Raw genomic sequence first — 21,890 nt, forward strand, 5'->3', positions numbered from 1 at the left:
ATCTTCTTCTGAGGCTCCTTTGGGAGGACCTGCCTTTGTCTCAGGAGACTTGAGCAGCACTTTCCACTCCATAAGTTCTATATTCAGAAGTTCTGGAAAATTCTCTTGTTTTCCAGTCTTGTTCTTTTTAGACTATATTTCTGTCATTTCAGGGGACCCTGGGGAGGTAGAAGAAGTACATGTGCATGCTTGATCTGCCATCTTAAAATGAAAATCCCTGATTTTTTTTTTCCTTAAGAGCCTAATTCCATAATTTTTTTCAATCTCAGCTTCATTAATCATTTCTTATTAATTGGTACTTCACATTTCGTTTGTCCGATAATCAGCAGAGGATGCTTTTCTGAAGGACTTTTCTTTTATTCAGTGAGCTCTGAATGGAAAGAGGTAATGTGGCAGACCTACCACTGTAGAAATCAAATTAACTTTTCAGAATTCCATGAATTCAACTCTAATTTGCATATTCTATTTCAGAAGAGACAGGGTTGGGGACACACTGCTACAAACACAGCTGCTACTGTTGATCATATCATGAATTTTCTAGTTGTTTAAAATAAAAGGGTTCCTCTCACTCTCTGTGCACCTGGCACGAGACTCCCAAGAGTCTGACAGCCGTGCAGTGACCACAGGTGAGCGACACAGTGATGGTGGAGTGGGCAGTACTTTACCGCTGGCACCAGAAAACATGTAGCTTCTGAGTGTCAGTTTTCTCTGGTCCCGTTCTTTTTCCCTTTCCCAACCAAGACACCCTATAATCATTACCTGAACTATATTGTCATGGGTAGCCAACTTCTTTGTATTTATTAGTTTAAAAATTCTGCCCATCTCCCCACCCCACCCCTCACTGTTTCTCTTCTCCTTTACTTTGTTTAGGATAAATTTTGTGAGTTTCACTCTAAAGGAAGATCGTTGGTGAAGAATCACAATCATGGCCCATAAAGTGTCTTCTCTTTTCATAAAGAGGCTATGAAAAGCCAACCCAGCTCTTCATTTTGAGTGTGTTTGTCTTCAAATCTGAGCAGATTTGTATTTTATCTTAGGCTTTCTCTTATTTATGAAAACAAGTAAAAATAGCTAAAATTCTTTTCACAATTTTTTTCCTCTGTTCAGTTAGTGTAAAGTAGTTCCCAGCCTTGAAACAGATTTTCTGTATGAAAAATATAAACGAGATTTTAAAAATTAATCTTTTGAAGCACGGTGCTATAAATGTTATTTAGGTTTCTAGGCTAGACTACAAAAGCTTATTTAAATCCATCACGATGCTCAACTTGAATTCTGGATCCTGGGTACAAGAACCCACTAAGAAGAAAGAGGGGGGTAATGTATCCCTTCCTGATCATTCAGACAATGTTGGTTCCTCTCTGCTTCTCTTTACCCCTCTTCCTTGAAGCTGCTACCCTGTGTTGCCTTCCCTGCCCCACTCCCAAGGTCTCAAGGTTATCGGGGAGGGGGAGGACAGAGAGAGAGTGTTTGCTAACGCCAGCTAATTAATTAACAGGTATCTGTGAATAGTGATGCTTCTTAACCCTGCCAGAATATTTTCCCTTTTTAAAGATGGTGTGTGTTACGCCACATAAACCTAAAATTGGTGAAACTTCTGAGAGTGTAGCAAAGTGGGGGGGAAAAATCAGTGTGACAAGGTTTTGATAGGTAAGGTGGGCGAAGGCCACCACTGAAGCAGTCTGGCCCTGCATCCTTGTGCTCAGTCATTTGCAGAATGTGTGATTGCTTTTGCCAGCTTCTTGGACTCCCGATTAAAAGCCAGGCTCTCTGAGCTGCAGGTTGTTTGGTCTGGGTCTGTTTACTGGGCATGTGGGCAGTGGTGGCCAGGTGGGTTAGGAGCCTGGCAGGGCACGTGTAGTTCGTTTTTTAAATGAGTGGAATCCCTGCGTTCTTTTTCACATAAGTGTTTTTTACCCCGTACAAAAGGAATGCATGTCTGTTAAAGACTAAGGATAAAGAGGTTGCCCAAAGTGCTACCATCCAAACAAAATTTCATTGTGAAGATGTCGATATTTCTTCCAATCTAGTTAATAAAGTTGGCATTTTTATTTTGTTCTCTGAGACGCTTTTTTCTTTCTGCTGAAGATTATGATTATCTGTTTTGAGGAAAGGATATTTAATGATGATTTGCGATTAGCTCTGTGAAAGAAAAGTGAGAACGCGATGTGTAATTCCCACCTCTCCTTCCTCATTTTTAAGTATTGAATTGCATATTCTAAGCAATAAATGTGTTTTAAAATTCTTAAGTCTCAAATTAGTGCCCTTAAATGCTTCTGTCCCTCGTGGTCAGCTCTCTCTCCTCGACAGGGACCACACCAGACCCCCTGTTTCTGGCTAAGCCCCTGGCTGGCCCAGCAGCCTGGCTCTGTGCCTTGGAACTTCTTCCAGGAGCTTCACCTTTGGCCATTCTCTTGGTTCCATCCCAAAGCATCTCAACATGTTTAGGACTTATACCTTTAAAGAACAAACACCTGGCCAGCACAGGTCTCTGTCCAGGTGCCCCCTAGTCCCTCACCCCTCCTTTGCAGGAAGACTCTCTGAACCCTGTGGTCGGCACCTCCCTCCTCCAGCCTTGCCTGCCAGTCCCTTCCCAGCCCACTGAGTCCTGCTTCTGCGACCACTCAGCCGAAGCCACTCCCACCAGGGTCACCAGAGGCCTCCGGGTGGATAAACCTATATGTTCCCCCTCAGGCTTCATGTACTTGACCCTCTGACACCCTCCTTGACTGGCTTCTTTCTCTCCCCTTTGCTTCTGAAACTCCAGAACCTCCTAGATTTCTGCCAGTTGCCGCCTGCTGCTTATCAGGCTTCTTGCTGGCCCCTCTCCCTCGCTCGTCATGCATGTTTCGGTTCCCCCACTTCCATCCTCTGCCATCGTCTTGCCATCTCGTCTTTCCTCTCTCTCACCACACAGCCTTGCAAATCTCGTCCACTCCCATGGCTTTATCTGCCACTTACACACATACAGCAGTGACCCAAATCTCTGCCTCCTTGACTCCGCTACCGTACTGCGTGCTGGACGTGTCCACTTAGACACCCCACAGACATCTGAAAATCCACAGCCCACGCAGACCCCTTCTCCCCTCTGGCCTGCCCCCCGTCCTGTGCTTATCAGTTCAGTGCACGAGTCATGGCGGTCTGGCGAGTCTGCTGCTAACGAGCCCTCCAGTCACTCCTGGAGCTTCAGCCCCACTGCTCTAACGCACACTCAGGTCACCCTGCTCACTTGCCTGCACTTCCACACTCGTCTACGCCCCTTGCCACAGACAGAGAAATCTGATTGAGTCATTCCTGTGTTCATGCTTTCAGCGCCTCCTCTGCTGCCTGTGTGCCCGGGCTCCTGGTTGTCTCTGCAGCCCCTCTCTTTTCAGCCCCCATCCCTTTGTCCGTTTGCCCTCTCTCTGGAAGCACTTCAGCCCCCTCTCCTTGCCTGGCTAACTCCTTCTCATCCATCATGTCTCTGTTCAAACTTATTTCTTCAGGAAGCCCTCTCTGACCTGCTGGTCCAAGCGCTCGTGGTCTCATGTGTGTACCATGCCAGTAACACTCCCGCGTGGCGTTGTGATGGCCTGTCCTTACCCATCTCCCCACCTAGACTGTGCACCAGGACATCAGCCCTTTCGCTGCAGTGGCCAGCACAGCAGTCATGAATGGAGCGATGGACACAGGGCTACTGCCCTGCTGGCTTCTGGTGGCGTGGGAACCAGTGAAGAGTGCCAGCTCTGCAGCTTGCGGGGCTCTTCAAGGAGCGTGACCCTGGGGTTGTTACGTGGGACGTGAAAAGCTTGAAATAAGCAGGTCTACTAGGAACTTTTTTGCAAATGTAGTTCCAAAGAAAATGATTTCTCTCCGTATGGGCTTTTAAAAGCATTTATTATAGAATATTTGGGGGGAAGTAAACCATAGAGAACCACTCATAAAAGCTCGTTGCTGCATAAGTGTTTTAACCATGTTAAAATGACTTCCTGTTTTAACTAATACTGTCTAATGAATACCAACGTTTTTTCAATTCAAGAGAGCTTTATGAACATTTCCTATGGAAACTATGAGCACCGAGGTCTGTGGCAGCCTTGCCCAGTCACCCAGCAGCCAGTCCTGGTTCCCAAAGAAGAGTTGACACATCTTACAGGTCCCCTGTAAGGGAAGTGCTTGACAGGGTCTCCTTTCTCAATAATTCCTCCTGAGACTCCAGAGAAGAGAAAATGGGGACAGATTTGCTAAGAGAGATGGGATGGGGCCAGTGACCGGGTCACGGTGGGGCTCTGGCAACTTGAGGACACACAGTTTCTGAAAAATACGGATTTCTTTCCATTCACTAATTTGTTTATTTCTTGTCTAACAATTCTACTGCAGAGGTTAAGTCTTATATAAAGTTATATCTCAGTGCTCCAGTGGAATGAAATAATGACAGTATAGCTCTTTCTAAATTATTCATTTGTTCTTTGTTGATTATCTCCAGGTTCCTGTTAATTCAGTTCACTTAGTTCAGAATTATAACACATGATGTCATCTGTTTTCTCTTCTTGTTTTCACACTGTAGACACCTAATCAGTATCTTCCAGTGCCTGACTGCCCATCCCTGGTCCGCTCCAGATCTCCTGCTAATACCAGGCAGTGCCTGGCCTTCCCTGGGGTTCTGCCGGTTTTCAAGTTTTTGTATTGAATTATTGCTTGTTCCGGCACGATGTTGATTTCCTTCACTATTTCATGCTTCTCCCAGGAGATGTCCACATGTTATTTATCCTTTAGCCCCCTTTTGAAAATATCACAGTAAGGAATTCACTTATTTTTTTTCAGCTGTCTTCCTTTTCTGTCAATAATTCAATGCAACATTTCTTACAGCCTGTTCCATCTCCTTCACTGATTTTCTTAATGCCTTTTAATTATTTCCTACCTTTAAAATGTATTATCCAGCCTTTAATTTTTAGTAATTCATGCTGTCATCAAAGAGGCAACTTTAAGGATCATTCAGCTTCCTGTGGGTCTTGATCCTGGGTCACAGGATGGAGGCAGAATTAGAGAAGCATCGAGTCGAGGCTGTGCATCTGAGGAGCAGGCTTACCAGGGGAAGCAGTCCTGTTGGCTTATTTCTGCAGAGAAAGAAGCATAATTATAAACCTCATATTATTATGTTAGAAAACCTCTGTATGGTGTTGGTGTAGAAGGGAAATAAAATAGCCAGGTTCTAAGTTTCCCATGTTATAAAGGATACGTTTTACATAATATAAAGGATACACTCTCCATTTCTGTATACATTTCTGCCTCACAATATGTGGAGTCCGCAACACAAGGTAGCACATTACAGTCGATCAACTCATCAATATTTATTGATTGTCATTTCATGAAAGAAACTGCACCAGACACTACTGGGGATGCAGAGGATACAAGGCACCAAAAGGCACATGCACGTTCCACGTAACTCAGCCTGAAGTACAGCACAGGGGAGGATGTTGTTACACAAAGAGCAACGTTTGGCTCTGCACACGTTGCACACTAAATACATTGGGGATTAAGACACGCATTAAAGAAAGCATTTGGTGGGAGACTTCTCAGAATAAACTTTATTTTTCACTGAGAGTAGCATATGGTATCATTTTAAGGGAATAACTGATTTTAAAAGAATAAAGCAAAGTAAGTTCATAATTCTTGAATGGGCCACAGTGGGATGGATTAAATATAACTCATGGACCTGGTTGATCTGTGATACATCCCAGGCCAGTAATTAGAAGTGACCCAGGATTAACGAGAAGGATCACGGTGTTGAGGTGCTAATTTGTCTCCTCGCCCACATGGTCTAATGTGTCCCTGTAACGTGTGCTCTTTCTTGTTTTCAGCATGCACTCCTGGCTTTGAAGTTCATCCTTGCATTTGCCATACCTGATAAGCCGCGGCACATCCAGATGAAACTGGCCAGATTGGAATTTGAGTCTTTGGAGGCACTCAAGCAGCAGGTAAGGGCAACTGTCCTGAAAATAAAAATGGATTTCTTTAGCAAATGCCAGGAAACATAAGTCAGAGAACTCACTCTCAGCTTTTACTTCAGCCTTGAAGTTACCAGTTTAAGTAAGTATAGAAGATTCCAGTTTTTTAATTTTTACTTATTTATCTTATTTTTGGCTGCGTTGGGTCTTCGTTGCTGTACGCGGGCTTTCTCTAATTGCGGCGAGCGGGGCCTACTCTTCGTTGCAGTGCGCGGGCTTCTCATTGCGGTGGCTTCTCTTGTTGTGGAGCACAGGTTCTAGACGCGCATGCTTCAGTAGTTGTGGCACATGGGCTCAGCAGTTGCGGCTCATGGGCTCTAGAGCACAGGCTTAGTAGTTGTGGCTCACAGGCTTAGTTGCTCCGCAGCATGTGGGATCTTCCCACACCAGGGCTCGGACCTGTGTCCCCTGCATTGGCAGGCGGATTCTTAACCACTGTGCCACCAGGGAAGTCCCTCAGTTGTGTTTATTTTTTTTAATTTTTATTTCATATTGGAGTATAGTTGATTTACAATGTTGTTTGTTTTAGGTGTACAGCAACCTGATTCAGTTACACATATCCATATATCTATTCTTTTTCAGATTCTTTTCCCATTTAGGTTATTACAGAGTATTGAGCAGAGTTCTCTGTGCTATACAGTAGGTCCTTGTTGGTTATGTATTTTAAATATAGTAGTGTGTATATGTCAATCCCCAAACTCCCAATTTATCCCTCCCCCTACCTTTCCCCTTTGGTAACCATAAATTTGTTTTCTAAATCTGTGAGTCTGTTTCTGTTTTGTAAATAAGTTCATTTGTATCATTTTTTTTTTTTGGATTCTGCATATAAGTGAGATCATATCTTTGTCTTTCTCTGACTTACTTGACTTAGTATGATAATCTCCAGGTCCATGCATGTTGCTGCAAATGGCATTATTTAATTCTTTTAATTGCTGAGTGATATTCCATTGTATATATGGACCACATCTTCTTTATCCATTCATCTTTCAATGGACATTTTGGTTGTTTCCATGTTTTGGCTATTGTAAATAGTGCTGCTATGAACACAGGGGTGTGTGTATCTTTTTTAAAAATTAATTAATTAATTAATTTTTGGCTGCATTAGGTCTTTGTTGCTGCGCGTGGGCTTTCTTTAGTTGTGGCGAGCGGGTGCTACTCTTCGTTGTGGTGCACAGGCTTCTCGTTGCGGTGGCTGCTCTTGTTGTGGAGCACGGGCTCTAGGCGCGCGGGCTCAGTAGTTGTGGCACACAGGCTTAGTTGCTCTGCAGCATGTGGGATCTTCCCGGACCAGGGCTTGAACCCGTGCCCCCTGCATTGGCAGGCGGATTCTTAACCACTGCGCCACCAGGGAAGCCCCTGTTTATAGGCTTTTTGCTGATGGCCATTCTGACCGGTATGAGGTGATATCTCGTTGTAGTTTTGATTTGCATTTCTCTAATAATTAGCGATGTTGAGCATCTTTTCATGTGTTTCTTGGCCATCTGTATGTCTTCTTTGGAGAAATGTCTATTTAGGTCGTCTGCCCAGTTTTTGATTGGGTTGTTTGTCTTTTTAGAGACGATTCCAGTTTAGGATGGCATAACAAAACCAAATTCCTAGTAATATGAGCAACAAATAGGTTTAAAGAACTAAACTAAGCAAAACAAAAATATTCAAGCAATGTTAAATGAAGACTAGAGCTGGCATTCAGCAAAAGAACCAGACAGAGATTTCCAAGAATCTCCCTGGGGCAGGTCCACAGTTCCCAAGTCTACCTTCTACAGAAACATTAGGGGAGGAGAAGTGAGGAGTTGGAATCCTGAATAATATCTCACAGAGCACGAGAGAGAACGGGAGAGTGTGGGCAGAAGCAGCAAAAAATGCCGTGGAGGTAGAATCCTCTTCCTGATGATTTACACATTCTACCAAAGGGTCCCCCCCACCCCTGCCCCCAAAAGAAAGAGAGAATTTAAAAAGCCATGCTGGAGTTCACCATTTTGGTGATTTTCTACCTGTAACAGAACGAGAGTCGGGAGACAAAAGATCCCTAGATGCCCAGAGCTGGTCATCTGCTGTCATACATAGGAAGTTAACGAATGAGAAAATCCGTAAGGCAGAGTCATCTGAGGGGACAAGCTCTGGGTCCAGGACCTCTCTGACCCACGCAGTCCTGTATGCTTCCAAACCACCTTTTACAGGAATTTTTCCTTTTATATTCGGGGAATTGGGAGAAAAAAAAACCTTGAAGAGGACCCACCCAAGCCAACCTTCTGATAGAAGCCCGGGCTCCAAGGGTGGTGCTCCAGATAGGGGAACCCCACATCGGGGCAGAACCTGACCCTGATTAGGCGGGGTGAGCCCAGCAGAATAAGACTTGTGATCAGAGTACAGAGAAGAGGGAGAACCCCGGGTCCACCGTGTTGGCTGTTCTGATGTTTGTCACAGTGGGTGAGGAGACTGAATTAGCTGTTTCCTAACTGTAGGGCCTGTGGGCTCTGGGCCTGTGGGCTCACCAGTGTGTTTGTCTCTTAGATGGAAACGCAGCATCATGCTCAGTAGTGAAACACCAGCAACATTCACAGCAGTGTCAGGAGACCCATTATCACTACTGACGTTTAGCATGGTTCTGGAGGCGTAATCAATGTAGTTACACAAGAGGAAGAGATAAGTTCAAGGAACCCGGAAGAGGCAACGTTATCATTACTTGAAGATTATAAGATTATGTGTCTAAAAGTCACAAGATAAATTCTTACAACAACAGGAAAATTTGAAAAGAAGCAGGTTGTAAAGTTTGTCTAAAATCATCTGTTTCCTTTCAAAAAAATAGTAACCAGTTTGAGAATATTATTGAGAGAAAAGTCCCATTTACAGAAGAAACCAAAATAAAATCTGTAGGTGGTAATTTATGAAAACTATGTGGATAATCAATGTGAAGAATATTTTTTAAACTCTACTGGGATCAAAAGATTCAATCTTGTGAAAATGTAATGCCAAGTCAAATATATAGAAATAAACATTTGAGAATAGCAAGGAAACTTCTGAAAAAGAAGGAAAATGAGGCCTCTAGCTCTGCCGTATTAAAGTGTATTTTGAATAATTCAATCGTCATGGTAATTAAGTCCATTTTGAATGAGGGGAGAAATGGACAGGTCAGTGGAACAGATCAGAGATTCCATAAATGGACCCAAATAAAAATAGGACTTTATGGGAAAAGTGACATTTTATGTCAGTAGGAAAAAAGAAAGATTGTTTGTTACATGGTTTGATGATGACAAACAGTTGTTTGGGAAAATTATTACACTTGATTCGACCTCATTTCTTATGTACCTCTCTCCCCTCCACCCAGCAAAGTTCAGATGGTTGAGAAATTTAAACGTAAAAAACTTAAACCATAAAAGGTCTATTAAAAAGCATGGGTACTTCTTCCAGTGGGAAATGCCTTTCTAATCAGGACACAAATCCCCGAATTTATAAAGGAAAATATTGATACAGTAAGATACAAGAAAATTTTAAACTTCTGTACCACAGAAAAAAAAAATTGAAAAGATAAATTGGACAAACTGGGGAAATAATGTGCTCAGCTCTCACTTGGAGGAGAGGGCAGAGAGGTAGGATGGACGGGGAGGTTCCAAACAGTATAACGTTCCTTAGACTCTGCGAGGAACACAGAGTGTTATGAGGGCCTCAATGTTGAGATTCTCAGCTTAGATGAGTCCTCTTTCCTGAACGTAACCGCCTGAGCGCGCTTGGGCGTCCTGCTGGTCCCTCCTGGCTGTCCATGGCCACACCTCCTCACCTCTCACAAGGATCCTTCTTCCACATTGCAGAAGGAAGCCACACCTCTCACCATTTGGAACCCTACCATGTGCCTTGTCCCCAGAGTTACCCCCCCAACCAAGTAACAGAACCTTTCAAAATGGAGGTGTCGGGCTAAGCTGCATTTGATAAAGGCACCCCAGTCTCCTGCCCTCCATCCCCTTAAGAAATGCATTTCCAAAATATAGCTAGAAATTTATGTTCAATGTTTATCAAAATGTGTACTCTGTTTATATAATTATTATCATTTATGCACCAGTAATAATTGTAATGATCAGTCAGTCCAGAAGAAGATTTTAAATACCTATCGTGACACTTCTGGTCATAGGGAATTTTAAAGGCTTCTTAAGTTTCAATTTTGAGCATCTAATGATTGCAGCAAAGTATTAGAAAGAGATTGATGAAGACTTTCAAGCAAAACAAAAATTTATTAAGTTAAGATTCTTTGGGAGAAGTGGAAAGAAAATATTACTTCAAAGAAGAAAAAGAAGGAAAACCAAAATTTTTACTATTAATTCAGAGCGTGTTCATGTATCTTTTGAATGGGTGATGGTGGATATCACGTCACTATAATGTTCAGCATTTCTTGGGTATCTTTAAAAGAGTGACCTCATAGTTTATTTTTAAGTGTCAATATTTACAGTATGCTAGAAAATATATTTTTGCAACTATTTAATTTATGATGAAAATTTTAGATGTCAACTTAAAATCGTGTGGGAGGGCACTTGGCATCCAGAAATTTTAAGGGTTACGTAAGCAAAAAAAATTTTTTTTAATTGAACAGCACTGTCTCTGGAAGAGTTTTGGTAAATCAGGTTTCTCCACTGATTACATTTCTAGTGAGGTTTTAGAGATTGGGGCAGGCTGGCCACGTACACACCTTCGCTCCAGGTCAAGGCAAGGTCTTGCTTCATGTTAGGAAAGCTTTCCTCTCCTCTCACTCAGGATTTCACCCTGCCATGTATTTGTCTAAAAAGCAAAGGGTCTTTCTCGATGTTGGATATGACTAACGTGTCTCTTGTTACTAAACACGTTTACCTGAAAGTCCTACTTCAGAGCTGTCATGTTTGCTTTGGAGGGACTGGTGGATATTAGTGTTTACTATGGATGTCACTAAATAACCTCCCAAGTCATCTCAGCTCCTAGGTTCCCGTATCTTCAGATACACCCCACCTGACAGTAAAGCAAAGTCCAAGGTCGACGACAAGTTTTGTTTATGGTCATCTTCACTGGGAAATGAAACATTAACCAAAATTCTATCTTATATTATATAAAAAGAAAAAAAATCTAAGTGATCGTAAGTCTCTTTGGGGTGTTTTCTCCTGAGGACATAGATGTGATTCTCTGATTGACGTCCCCTTCTAAGAAAACGTGATTCTGGTGCCGATTTTGCTGTTAAGGTTCTGGTGGGACAGAGATGTCCAATATGTGTCCACTCAGTATATTTATCAAATGCCTCCATAGAAAGGTGTTCCTGGCTTGTGCTAATAAGTGACTTAAACTTGTGCACATGCAGCTCCAGTGTCTCGGATCCATCAAGTAGGCAGGAGGCCATGATGAGTACTTGTGGTTTCCTAGGGCCTTGACTGCAAACCCAGGAAAAGCTTTCCTCTTCCCACTTACCGCCACTGCTTGTTTTTGTTAAAATTACAATCTGAGAATAAAAGGTCCAGAGTAAAACCTGGACAGAAGGTCTTCTTTTGCTCACTCTCTCTCTCCTGCGGGCCCAGGGCTTTGCTGCATGGTTGACACTGCTGCCTGGGCCACCCAAGTTCATGCTGCTGCCAGTCGGAGACAAAGATTTTCTTCACATTTCCTCTTTAGTCTCACTGTTCAGAGGTCCTGAAAAGTCTGAAAGGTCCTAGGTATGGAAGGTCACCCACTTTGTGCTTTTCAAAAACGCAAATTCACTGGCGTGCCTTCAGTTTACTTGCTCAACTAGTGTCATTTCTAGGATATAGAATTTTTTCTTTGCTTATTTTTTTTTTTTTAACTCTGACATTTAACTATCTGCTTTGTAAACCAGTGGAGCCTCACCTCACGGGGCTATTCCCATGGACCAAAGGCAGAGAGAGCTTCTGCCACGTCTTCTGGTCAGTTGTGGACCGTGATCAAAAATGGAGTCACGGAAAACATATTTAAGAATAGATCCCATGAATGCCTAGCCTGTCCCCAGACTCCTTCACTGTTAGGTGACTAGCAATTGACGACAAGCTTGTCAATAGAAATGATTACTCATGAATAATTACTGTATTATGTTGAATTTGTCTTTGAATTGCTACCTTTCAACTCAGTTCCCATTTTATGGACAGAATGTGATTGGGAAATGTAAGTCATTGGACAGTTCTTAAATCAGGCTGTGCATCTTGAAAGTAGAACTTGCAAAAAATGCATGAGGCCGGGCCACACACCATGAAGACTGGTCCCCTGAAACTCCAGTGGAGCCCAGATACCTACATTTTCAAAACTCCTCCCATTGCTCCACACCCCTTCCCTCAACCCCTACCTCCCAGCAGAGATGGATCCCAAGCGCCGTCAGGTGAGCAAGTTCTGGGCCAAGTCCTGCCACAGGGAATGAGTTGGGTAGTGTCTTTGCACCTCAGCTTTTTTGTTTTATAAAATGAAGGTCAGTGGGAAGGGCCAGAAATGTACGTGTTTGACCAGCACCCAAGTGATTCCAATGCAGGAGCCGTGGAGCCCACTGGGGGAAGTGCTCTGTGGTCCTGGCTATTCCTCCAGCTCATGGCAGGGAGGGGGCCGTGGTGAGTGTGGGAACGAACATGGAGAGGAAGGGTACCCAGGGCAGTTATTTTTTTCAGTGTCAGATGGGAAACTGTGGCATTTCTAAATGTATAAGCAAATGAGGTATACTTGAAGGTGAGAGGCGAACTGGGGAAAATAAAATTGTTTGCTTTGCAAAGGGCATTTTCAAATGATTAGACTTCAGTTAGTGAGACCTTTACAGAGAATTCTAGACAGTAAATATCATCCTAGTGATGCCCTTTTATTTCTTTTCAAATTGATGTATTCAGCTCTCAGTAGTTTTAAGATCCAGTTAAAAATAGAAAGGAGTCTTATCCAGGTACCATTTGCTCCCTGGATGGCCTGGAGCACAAGGACTCAACATCCTCAGTACAGTCATACCTCTGGGCAGCCAGCCCTCTCGGGAGCCAGGCACCCACAGAGGCCGGGGAGCTGGTCCAGATGGAGCCTTTGAGAAAGAGAACAGCCTCAGAAGTCAGTTGAAAGAACAGATAAGGACTCTAAGAAGACACCACATCGCGAATTATGGCCCTCAAGGGCTTCCAATCAAACGTGAGACCCTTGACCAGCAAGCCCGTTGGGCCAGCCTACATTATGTAATGTCTTTGTTTTCTAGGGTTAAGTATATTTAAACTATTTCCAACATTTCCCAAGAGCTTCTGAAGCTTTCTCTCCCTGCCTATTTGTGCTCTCAAGTTATGGTAGCTAGATACGCATTTTTAATGGAAAGTTAAGAGTTTCACAACATAGAATGAGGATGCTAAAGTATTTGACCTTTCAATATGTAATCACATGTTGATCTGCCAACTTGTAGTTCGGAATGAAATCTTGAATCCAGATAAAGAATTGGCTTCTGAGAAAGCCAGTGGCAGCCAGTGCCGGAGCCTCGGTCCTTGGGGACGGAATGGTTCATTTCCCAGGGCCTCCAGTCAGCCCCCGCCTAGTAAGCTCAAAGTAAAGGTAAACTGAAGTCCACAGTGTTGCCAGAGTTCAAGTGGCCCCTCTAAGCTGGCGTCTCCCTCTCTCCTGTGTCGGGAGTTTGTCTCACAGCCCTCTGCAGTTTCAGGGCAAGTGGCTTGACCCTCCTGTTTCATAATCTCCCCAAACAGTCCTAGCACACGTGGGCAGAGTGAGGCTGCAGTGACACAGCATAAGACACACAGTGTGAAACAGGGCAGCGGCGGGGAGATGAGTTTGGTGCTGGAGGAGGAGGACCACCTCAGGCTTGACTGCCCTGCATCACTGGGCAAACCAGGAGGGAATTCTGGGATAAAATGGTACCATAAAACCAGATGGGATGGCAAATCAGAATTGCACCTTTGCAGCAGTCCTACCTGTTTTCATGACCCGAACACAGCCGGGCAGTAACGATGACAGGGGCGGTAACAGATGGCACGCAGTGGGAGGGCACGTGAGCCAGGCACCATTCTAAGCCTTCCACGTGGGCTGTGACTCCTAACAGCAGTTCTCGGAGGTGGGGTCTGTTAGCCATTTATTTGCACTTGATTTTTCACACAGTAGATTTCTCTCTAATTCATAAATGATAACTGTCTTCAAAGTGATTAATGCACCAACAAATACTGGCTCCTGTGCACCTCCTGAGTCCCTTCAGCTGTCACTTCTTTTTTTTTTTTTTTAACATCTTTATTGGAGTATAATTGCTTTACAGCGTTGTGTTAGTTTCTGCTGTATAAAAGAGTGAATCAGCTGTATGTGTACATATATCCCTGTATCCCCTCCCTCTTGCGTCTCCCTCCCTATCCCACCCCTCTAGGTGGTCACAAAGCACCGAGCTGATCTCCCTGTGCTATGCGGCTGCTTCCCACTAGCTGTCTATTTTACATTTGGTAGTGTAGATATGTCCATGCCACTCTCTTATGTCGTCCCAGCTTCCCCCCCCCCCCCCCGGTCTGCTGTCACTTCTCCCTTACTTTTGGGTCTAGCAGGATTGCACTGCTCATGGATCCCCCAAGCACCCCTGCTGTAGCGTAACCCTGACCACCCAGACACCTCTTCTCCACCGTCAGTGGCATAGACCCTCCCTCCTCGGGAGAGCGGCCCTCTGCTGTGTGACAGAGGGTCCTGGTGCCCGTTTCTTTGTATCTGCCCCTCTGCCCTTGGCCAGGTGATGCCTTCCTCACCCCTGCGTCTCCTCACCCAGCACAGGGCCTGATGCCCAGTCGACTCTGACTAAATCTCCACTTAATCAAACTGAGTTTGTTGACTCATACATAGTTCAGAAGCTAATATATTAAGTAAATGACAAATGATGTCCTTGGACAAAAAAAGAGGAATCTTAAAATAGGTACTCGGGCAAAAATGGAAACAGTTAGGTCATATTCCTTTCTGGGATCACTAGGGAAGAGAATGCATTCTGAGGAATTTCATATGAGCACTTTAGAAGAACTCTATACGTAGCCTTGATGAAGCACGAATCCTATTTTTTTTTTTTAAAGACTGTGATTGATATCAGTAAAAAAGGGTGGCTCCCAAAAGACCATAAAATAACCCCAAATCAAGCCAGATAGAATTCTAAAGTAGTTTGTACTTTGCACAGATTCAGACTCTGGAACAATCCTGTCCTTACCACTGTTGGTTAGGGTTTTCTTTTCTCTGCGTCTTTTGTTTTCACTAGAGAAAAAATGATTTAAGGTTCACGGCGGCATCCAGACGTTAAAGTGAGATGCTTCACTAAAAGCTCTAGAAAGCCTCTGATCACTTTTGTCTCCCTAGTAAACAATCTGTATAAATTGCTACTTATCTCATCCCCCTGGCCTTCTAGGCAAAATTTAAAATTTGTGTAAGACATGGCCAAATTAGAACCAGATTCATTTTCACTTGTGGAAATTCCTGAAAAGGACATGAAACAGAATAAAGTGTAGCATTTTCCTAGTCACCATAGGAGTAGATGAGAAACAGTGTGGGCAGAAGGGGCCTGGGAGCAGAGATCTATTCCACAGAGAAGGGACTCAGGTTCACTGTATGGTGGAAGGGATGCCCTGTGCTTTGGACCATGTATACATATGTCATTAAAATATGTCTGTATTTGTAAAGAAAGAAATTCACCCTATAAAAAATTACTCTAGAGATTCAGAATGCTTAAGGCTATATGTTTAAGAAGAAAAGAAAGATAACATTCTGGTAAGTTATTCAAAGTTCTAAGAGTTCCAATCTCAGATTCTGTACTAGATTAGTAATTACATTGCCTTGAGGGCTGATGTGTGTGAGAGCAGGTCTTCCTTCTCCAGGTAAGTGCGTGAGCTGTTAGTTATGCATCTATTTAACTTTTTTAAAATATATATACCAAATGTTCTGAGATATTAAAAGACTATATTTTTGGCTTCATCAAGATCAAAGATATTTGTCTGTGACTACAGACTAGAAGCATCTTAGAGACAGGATTGCTCCAGACACAGAATTCATATTTGTTGAATGAATGAACTTGTCAAATGAATGAGTCAGTAATTAGATGATGGGTCACAGCCCCATCCCTTTGTGCCTTTTTCTGTTATTAAATTCTAGTCCTTTGGCTTTGAAGTTGTCCTCTGTGTGTTAGATTTGAGATTGAGGAAACCATCATTGAGTACTTATAGTGTGGCTTTTTTAAAAATTACTTTCATTTTTAATTACTAGTAAATTGTTAAAATGGAAAACCTCTTTTTAAGTATAATAAATAATATTCATTCCCGTGGATTTCCAGTGCTACAGAATTTCAAGGATATGATTAAATATTACTGTATCATGTAATGAATGTAAACCTAAGAGATTGGGCTGAAAATATAGTGATTGATAGACTAGGAAATTTAGCCTTTAAAGTAAATCCCTAAGAACAGCACATATAGTGATTTGCTTCTTTCTCCTAAGAACAGAATGCAGAAAGCAAGAAATGTTTAGATTTAAGAACTTTTTGAAATACTGTTTTCCATTGATAATGGCTCTAAGAACATAAGTAGTAAATTCTACTGAATTCATAATAAGTCAAAATTAAAATACAGGTATTAAAATTCAGCAACAGATACTGAGTACATGCTATGATCAAAGCACAAAAATCGGAAGTATCAGAAATTCCTGTCATTCCTATAATTGTCAAATGGTAGAGTTGAAAAGCTTTACAGAAAAGATCCTGTCCCAAACGCTGATTGTACAGACTAAGGAAAGGGTCATTAACTGTGGGTGTTGGCTTCCAACATGGTCCCCAATGATCCCTGCCTCCTAGTGTTTACACCCTGTGGAGTCCCATCCCATCCTCTATCTTGGTTGGTCTGTGTAATCAATAGAGAACTGTAGAAGTGTTGGCATGTCTCTTCTGAGGCTAGGTCATAAGAAAAACACTGTGGCTTCTGCCTTCTTCTCCCTCTTGGATCACTTGTCCTTGGGAAGTTAGCTGTCATGTCGTGAGGACACTCAGTGTTAGAGGAGGTCATCCAGAGGTCATGACTGCTGGTCGGCCCCAGAGATGGACGTAGGCAAGCAAGGCTCCTTACCCCCTCCCCTGTCCTTGGGGTGTACGTTCTGCCCACCATTCCCACACTAGGAGCTCTTTCAAGGACGTAGCCCTGAAGGAGTGATTTCTTGTTGAGACCATCTTGTGCATGGGACTGAACCCAGTTAAGGCCACTATATAAACTTTTAAGGTTCTGGTGGGCTGGTGCAGAGATCTACTTGTGTTACGGTCGCCCGAGACAAGTCTTTTATATAAGTCCCTTTGTTTATTAAAACTGCCCCCTACCAGCCTGGAGTCTCTTTCTTCAGTCTCTCCTTGCCCTCCACTTGAGGGTGCGTTTCGAATTTCACCTGAGGGACTCCTGAGATTGCAAACCAACACTCAAGCCACCAGTGGAGAGGCCCACATGACTGGGAACATGAGCAACCACCAACAACCGCGTGAATGAACCATCTTGGAAGCAGATTCTCTAATCGAGGGGTTGGCAGACTTTTTCTGTAAAGAGTCAGATAGTAAATATTTTAGGCATGTAGGCCATAGAGTCTGTTTTGCAACTACTCAGGCCTGCTATTGTAGTGCAAAAGCAGCCGTGGGCAATATGTAAATGAAAGGGAGCGGCTGTGTTCCAATAAAACTTTATTTACAAAAACAGGCAGTGGGCCAGATTTGGCCTATGGACTGTATCTTGTCATCCCCTCCTCTAGCCTCAGTCAAGCCTTCAGATGACTGCAGTTCCTCTGCCTGTGTTCTGACTACAGCTTCATGAGAGGTCTTGAGCCAGAGCCCCCCAGCTGCTTCCAAATTCCTGAGAATAAATACTGTTTTAAGCCACTAAATTTTTGAGTAATTTGTTACACAATAGTAGATAACTAATGCAATAATAGGTAACTAACCCAGTAAAGAAGGTTGACTGACAGATGAGCCAACTCTGTGAGTTGATAATTGTTGAAGCTAGGTGGTGGGTAGATCCATGGAGTTTCATTATATTATTCTCTCTACTTTCGTGTAGTAAAAGGTTAAAGGGGTAAAAAAAAAAAAAAAAAAAAAAAAAACAGAAAAAGAAAAGCTGTTAGGTAATTGTCTAAAATCAGAGCAGCAATAAATCCTGAAGCCTGTGCTACACACCCAGGTCTCTGGCTCTGAACCCTGTGTTCTCTTGGCCCCCTCTTCCTGCGTAAAGAGCAACCAGCAAAGCTTTAGCTGTTTGCCTGTATTTTTCCATCAGTTGTTTACTGCCCTAGTACCTCCAACTTAATATCCAAGATAGTTCTTTGGATTTTTACCATTGCTGTTGTTGAGCCATCTTTGAGACTTACACTTCTTTATCCCTCTTTCCACTGTAGACTTTAAAATCAGTCATTACTTAGAGAGGGAGCCTTGTTCAAAGATCTACAGAGTCCGGCCTCGGTGTGGCCTGGGCTGTAATAATACTTACATGTTACCTTCTTATTGAGCTTGGCTGTCAGCGGAGCACTAGCATATCCGTTCTCTTAATGAATCCTAACACAGCCTGGGAGGGTAGGCCTGGCAGGTTTCACTCTAGCATTTTATAGATGGGGAATCGGAGAGTCAGCAAGTTTAAGTGATCAGACAAAATCCAGCTGGGTGCACAATCTGGCTTCTAGTCCAGTGTTCTTTCTTCCTGCCTCTCCCGTGCGTAAGGAGAAACAGGGAGAATTTGACTTCAGATAAAATCAAGTCACTGTGTGAAAGTGTCCTGCACAGTGCTTGGCACATAGTAGGTTCTCAGTGAGTTTACCTTCCCTTTAAACTCCCTTTGAGGGCTTCCCTGGTGGCGCAGTGGTTGAGAGTCCACCTGCTGATACAGCGGACACGGGTTCGTGCCCCGGTCCGGGAAGATCCCACATGCCGTGGAGCGGCTGGGCCCGTGAGCCATGGCCGCTGAGCCTGCGCGTCCCGCAGTGGGAGAGGCCACAACAGTGAGAGGCCCGCGTACTGCAAAAATAAATAAATAAATAAAAATCCCTTTGAAATTGGAAATCACCCTGATGGGGTTTTAATTGGCAGTATAAATAACTTAATGTGTTAGCTACATGAAATAGATACTTGAAATAACTTGTCTTTTGATTTACTGCATTGATCCCCAAAACGGTTCATGTGTTGGATTAAGAGAATGGGTCTAGATTATTCTGTTCCTGCAGTTCCCTAGGATAACCATGAAATAAGATTTAGTGTTGGATTTCGAACATCTTATGCTTTCTGTACATTTAACCAGATGTCCTTGGTGATGACATTTACAAATGAGATAAAATTTTGTGAACAGGCGAAGAAAGTGGTAGGAGAGCAGAGAGCAGAATACCAGACCTGATAAAATGCAACTGAATGACGAAATTCAGTTCAACAGGACATCATCTTCTCTTTCCTGTTTCTTTTCAAAAGTCTTTTTAATGTTGTGTTTTCCTATCCTAAACACGTGGTTGGGAGGAAATGAATTTTCCCCCCATAAATGTTTGAATTTTAATTTCCTTCCTTCCCCTTCCTCCCTCCTTGTCTCCCCTCGTTCCTCCCTCTTCCTTCCTTCCTTCCTTCCTCCCTTCCTCCCTTCCTCCCTTCCTTTCTTTCTTTCTTTCATTCTTTTTCATTCTTTCTTTCTTACTTTCTTTCTTTCTTTCTTTTTCTTTTCTTTCTTCCTTCCTCCCCCCTTCCTTCCTTCCTTCCTTCCTTCCTTTCTCTTTCTTTCTTTCTTTTTCTTTCTCTCTCTTTCTTTTTTCTTTCTTTCTTTCTTTTCTTCCTCCCTCCCTCCCTCCCTTCCTTCCTTCCTTCCTTCCTTCCTTCCTTCCTTTTCTTTCTTTCAACAGTCCTTTCAGATAGAGTCTACAAGCACTTGCTATCTGCCAGGTAACTTTGTTATCAGGGTTATAACTTTTAATTCTTCATCCCCCGCCGCCCCCCACTCCAATTTGGAGAAAAAGATCTTTTATTCGTCATGTGGAAAATAAATGAATCTTAAGTTTCTCTCCAGGTCTTCGTTCAAGTTGCTTAAAGCAATGTCCACGTGGATAGATTTGCAGCCTCTTTTGTTTGAATTGTCTTGGAAAAAAAATGATAGGCATATTTTTAATTTGCAAGTCTGGTTTTAGTCACAGGCACTAGAGAAAATGAGCTGCCAGATGTCTGGGAAGCACAACTCCAACCCCGTCTACTTTCACATGTGATAAATATTGTTTTGGTTAGAGACAGAATAAATCCAGGTTGCTTTTTTTGACTTCTTGGACTAATGGGTTCACCTTTTTTTAAGGTATGTTGTAGAAAACCATTTGCAGAAACATCAATCTAGGTTATTTAAACTTTATTCAGGATAGCTGTGAACAAATCAGTTCTGAGAAAATGATGTATGATTAAACAATTACAATCAGAACAATTCACTAAGGAATTGTCATTTTTACTCACAGTGTGTACCAAAACTTTGACCTTAAATGAAGCATTTAGGACCTCTGAGGACATGAAATGTGCCAGGAGCAGGACGGGTGGTTTGCATGCCTTGGGTGTTAAGAGAACAGCTTTTGGAATCAGGTATACATGTCTCAGGAATCCCAGCTTTACCATTACTGAGTAACCCTGGGCAAGTTACCAAACCTCCCTGGGCCTCAGTTTGATCCTCTGTAAAATGGGCATAATGACAGGAACAAGCACATGGGGTGAGCAAGTAGAGGGAGGCCCAGGCCAGCACCTCTAAGTCTGTGGCTTTTCTACCATTTTCCACCATAAAGCATATAGGTATAAATAACAGAATTCTTAATTGAGTGCAACGCAGAAGTTCTTGACCATTAGGAAATAAAATCCTCCTTTTTAAAATTCTATCTGTGGAGATCTTGCATAAGAGAAGTAACTACCTTCTTTGGAGATTCCCCTGCTTGCTGGCAATGAGCAGTCTCAGATCCCTCCCAGCCTTCTGATTCCTTAAAAATAGTTGCTATCCAGCTCTATTTTAACCCCAAGCAGGTCATACTGAAATGCTAATCAACCGAAACTAATTTGGATTTTGAGTGAATTCTGGAAATGAAGAGTGCTGGCAGGTTACTGGACGGTGGCCTTCCTTCAGAAATTACAGTGGGGCTCTCCTTGAATGGTTCTTCTTGGGCTCACGCTTGAAAGGATAAGTCTTTGCTCTTTCCGTGGCAGAATTCACTGAGTAGTAGATGTGAAATAAATTAGAGCCTAGAGTTTGTAACAAGAATAATGATATTAGTTCAACGTGATAGAAGTTGATAGAGCCCCAGGTATAGCATTCTGTAGAATCTTTGCGTGCATGTCAGTCGCTAGTTTCCTTTCTTTTGCCTCCTTCTCTCCCACTCCCCATCTTCATCTCTTCTTTTTTCTTTTTTCTTTCTGTTTTCCAAGAAAGGAAAAGGGCGCAGTGCACAGAGTAGCCATTCTTTGAATTTGATGTTGTCCAAATACCCTCCTTTCAACCTTCGTTCTTCGTCCTTGTGTTACTGTTTGCATCCTCATTCTTTGGCTTCGTTTCCTTTTAGCAAATTATCCTGCTTTTCCTTCCATTTATCTTCTCATGTGCTCATGCATCCCTTTTTATTCTGCTGGCTCTATCTTCCAACCTTCAAAGCACTTGGTCTCACACCCTTTCCCGGGATGGCCACAGGCCCGGAGGTCTGTGCTGTCAGCTGGCCTTCCCACTGGGGAAGCTCTCTGTTGAGCATCACGTCCCTCACAAAGCCTGGCCTCTCTGAATGGTGCGGGGGCATGGGGTTGGGGGGCTTCAGAGCCCTTCCATCTCAGCTGCCAGCGGCCCACGCTGGCCAGGTGTGCTCGGTGAAGCCCTCCCAGTGCCTCCGATCCCCACGGGGGCCAGGGGGACATACAGGCTACTTTCCTGGTAAGAGCAGGTGAGTTGAAAATGGATCTGATTCAGACCCTGCGGTCAGGGA

At 43.2% G+C, this 21,890-nt stretch overlaps 1 protein-coding gene across 4 annotated transcripts in view; it reads left to right on the top strand.

The window, feature by feature from the left end:
• ANO10 (anoctamin 10) overlaps nt 1-21,890 on the top strand; it is a 213,492-nt gene that overhangs the window by 149,387 nt on the left and 42,215 nt on the right. For 3 of the 4 annotated variants that reach the window (XM_027088317.1, XM_027088318.1, XM_027088320.1), the window contains one exon: nt 5,835-5,951. In XM_027088317.1, the coding sequence (XP_026944118.1) occupies nt 5,835-5,951 (117 nt within the window). Of the gene's footprint in view, nt 1-3,482; nt 3,725-5,834; nt 5,952-21,890 lie in introns of those variants that run through there. The other variant, XM_027088319.1, reaches the window with a different exon arrangement.

Source organism: Aethalodelphis obliquidens, unplaced genomic scaffold, assembly GCF_003676395.1.
Source record: "Aethalodelphis obliquidens isolate GAN/ISIS:26980383/991018 unplaced genomic scaffold, ASM367639v1 scaffold62, whole genome shotgun sequence".
Lineage (NCBI taxonomy): Eukaryota > Metazoa > Chordata > Mammalia > Artiodactyla > Delphinidae > Aethalodelphis > Aethalodelphis obliquidens.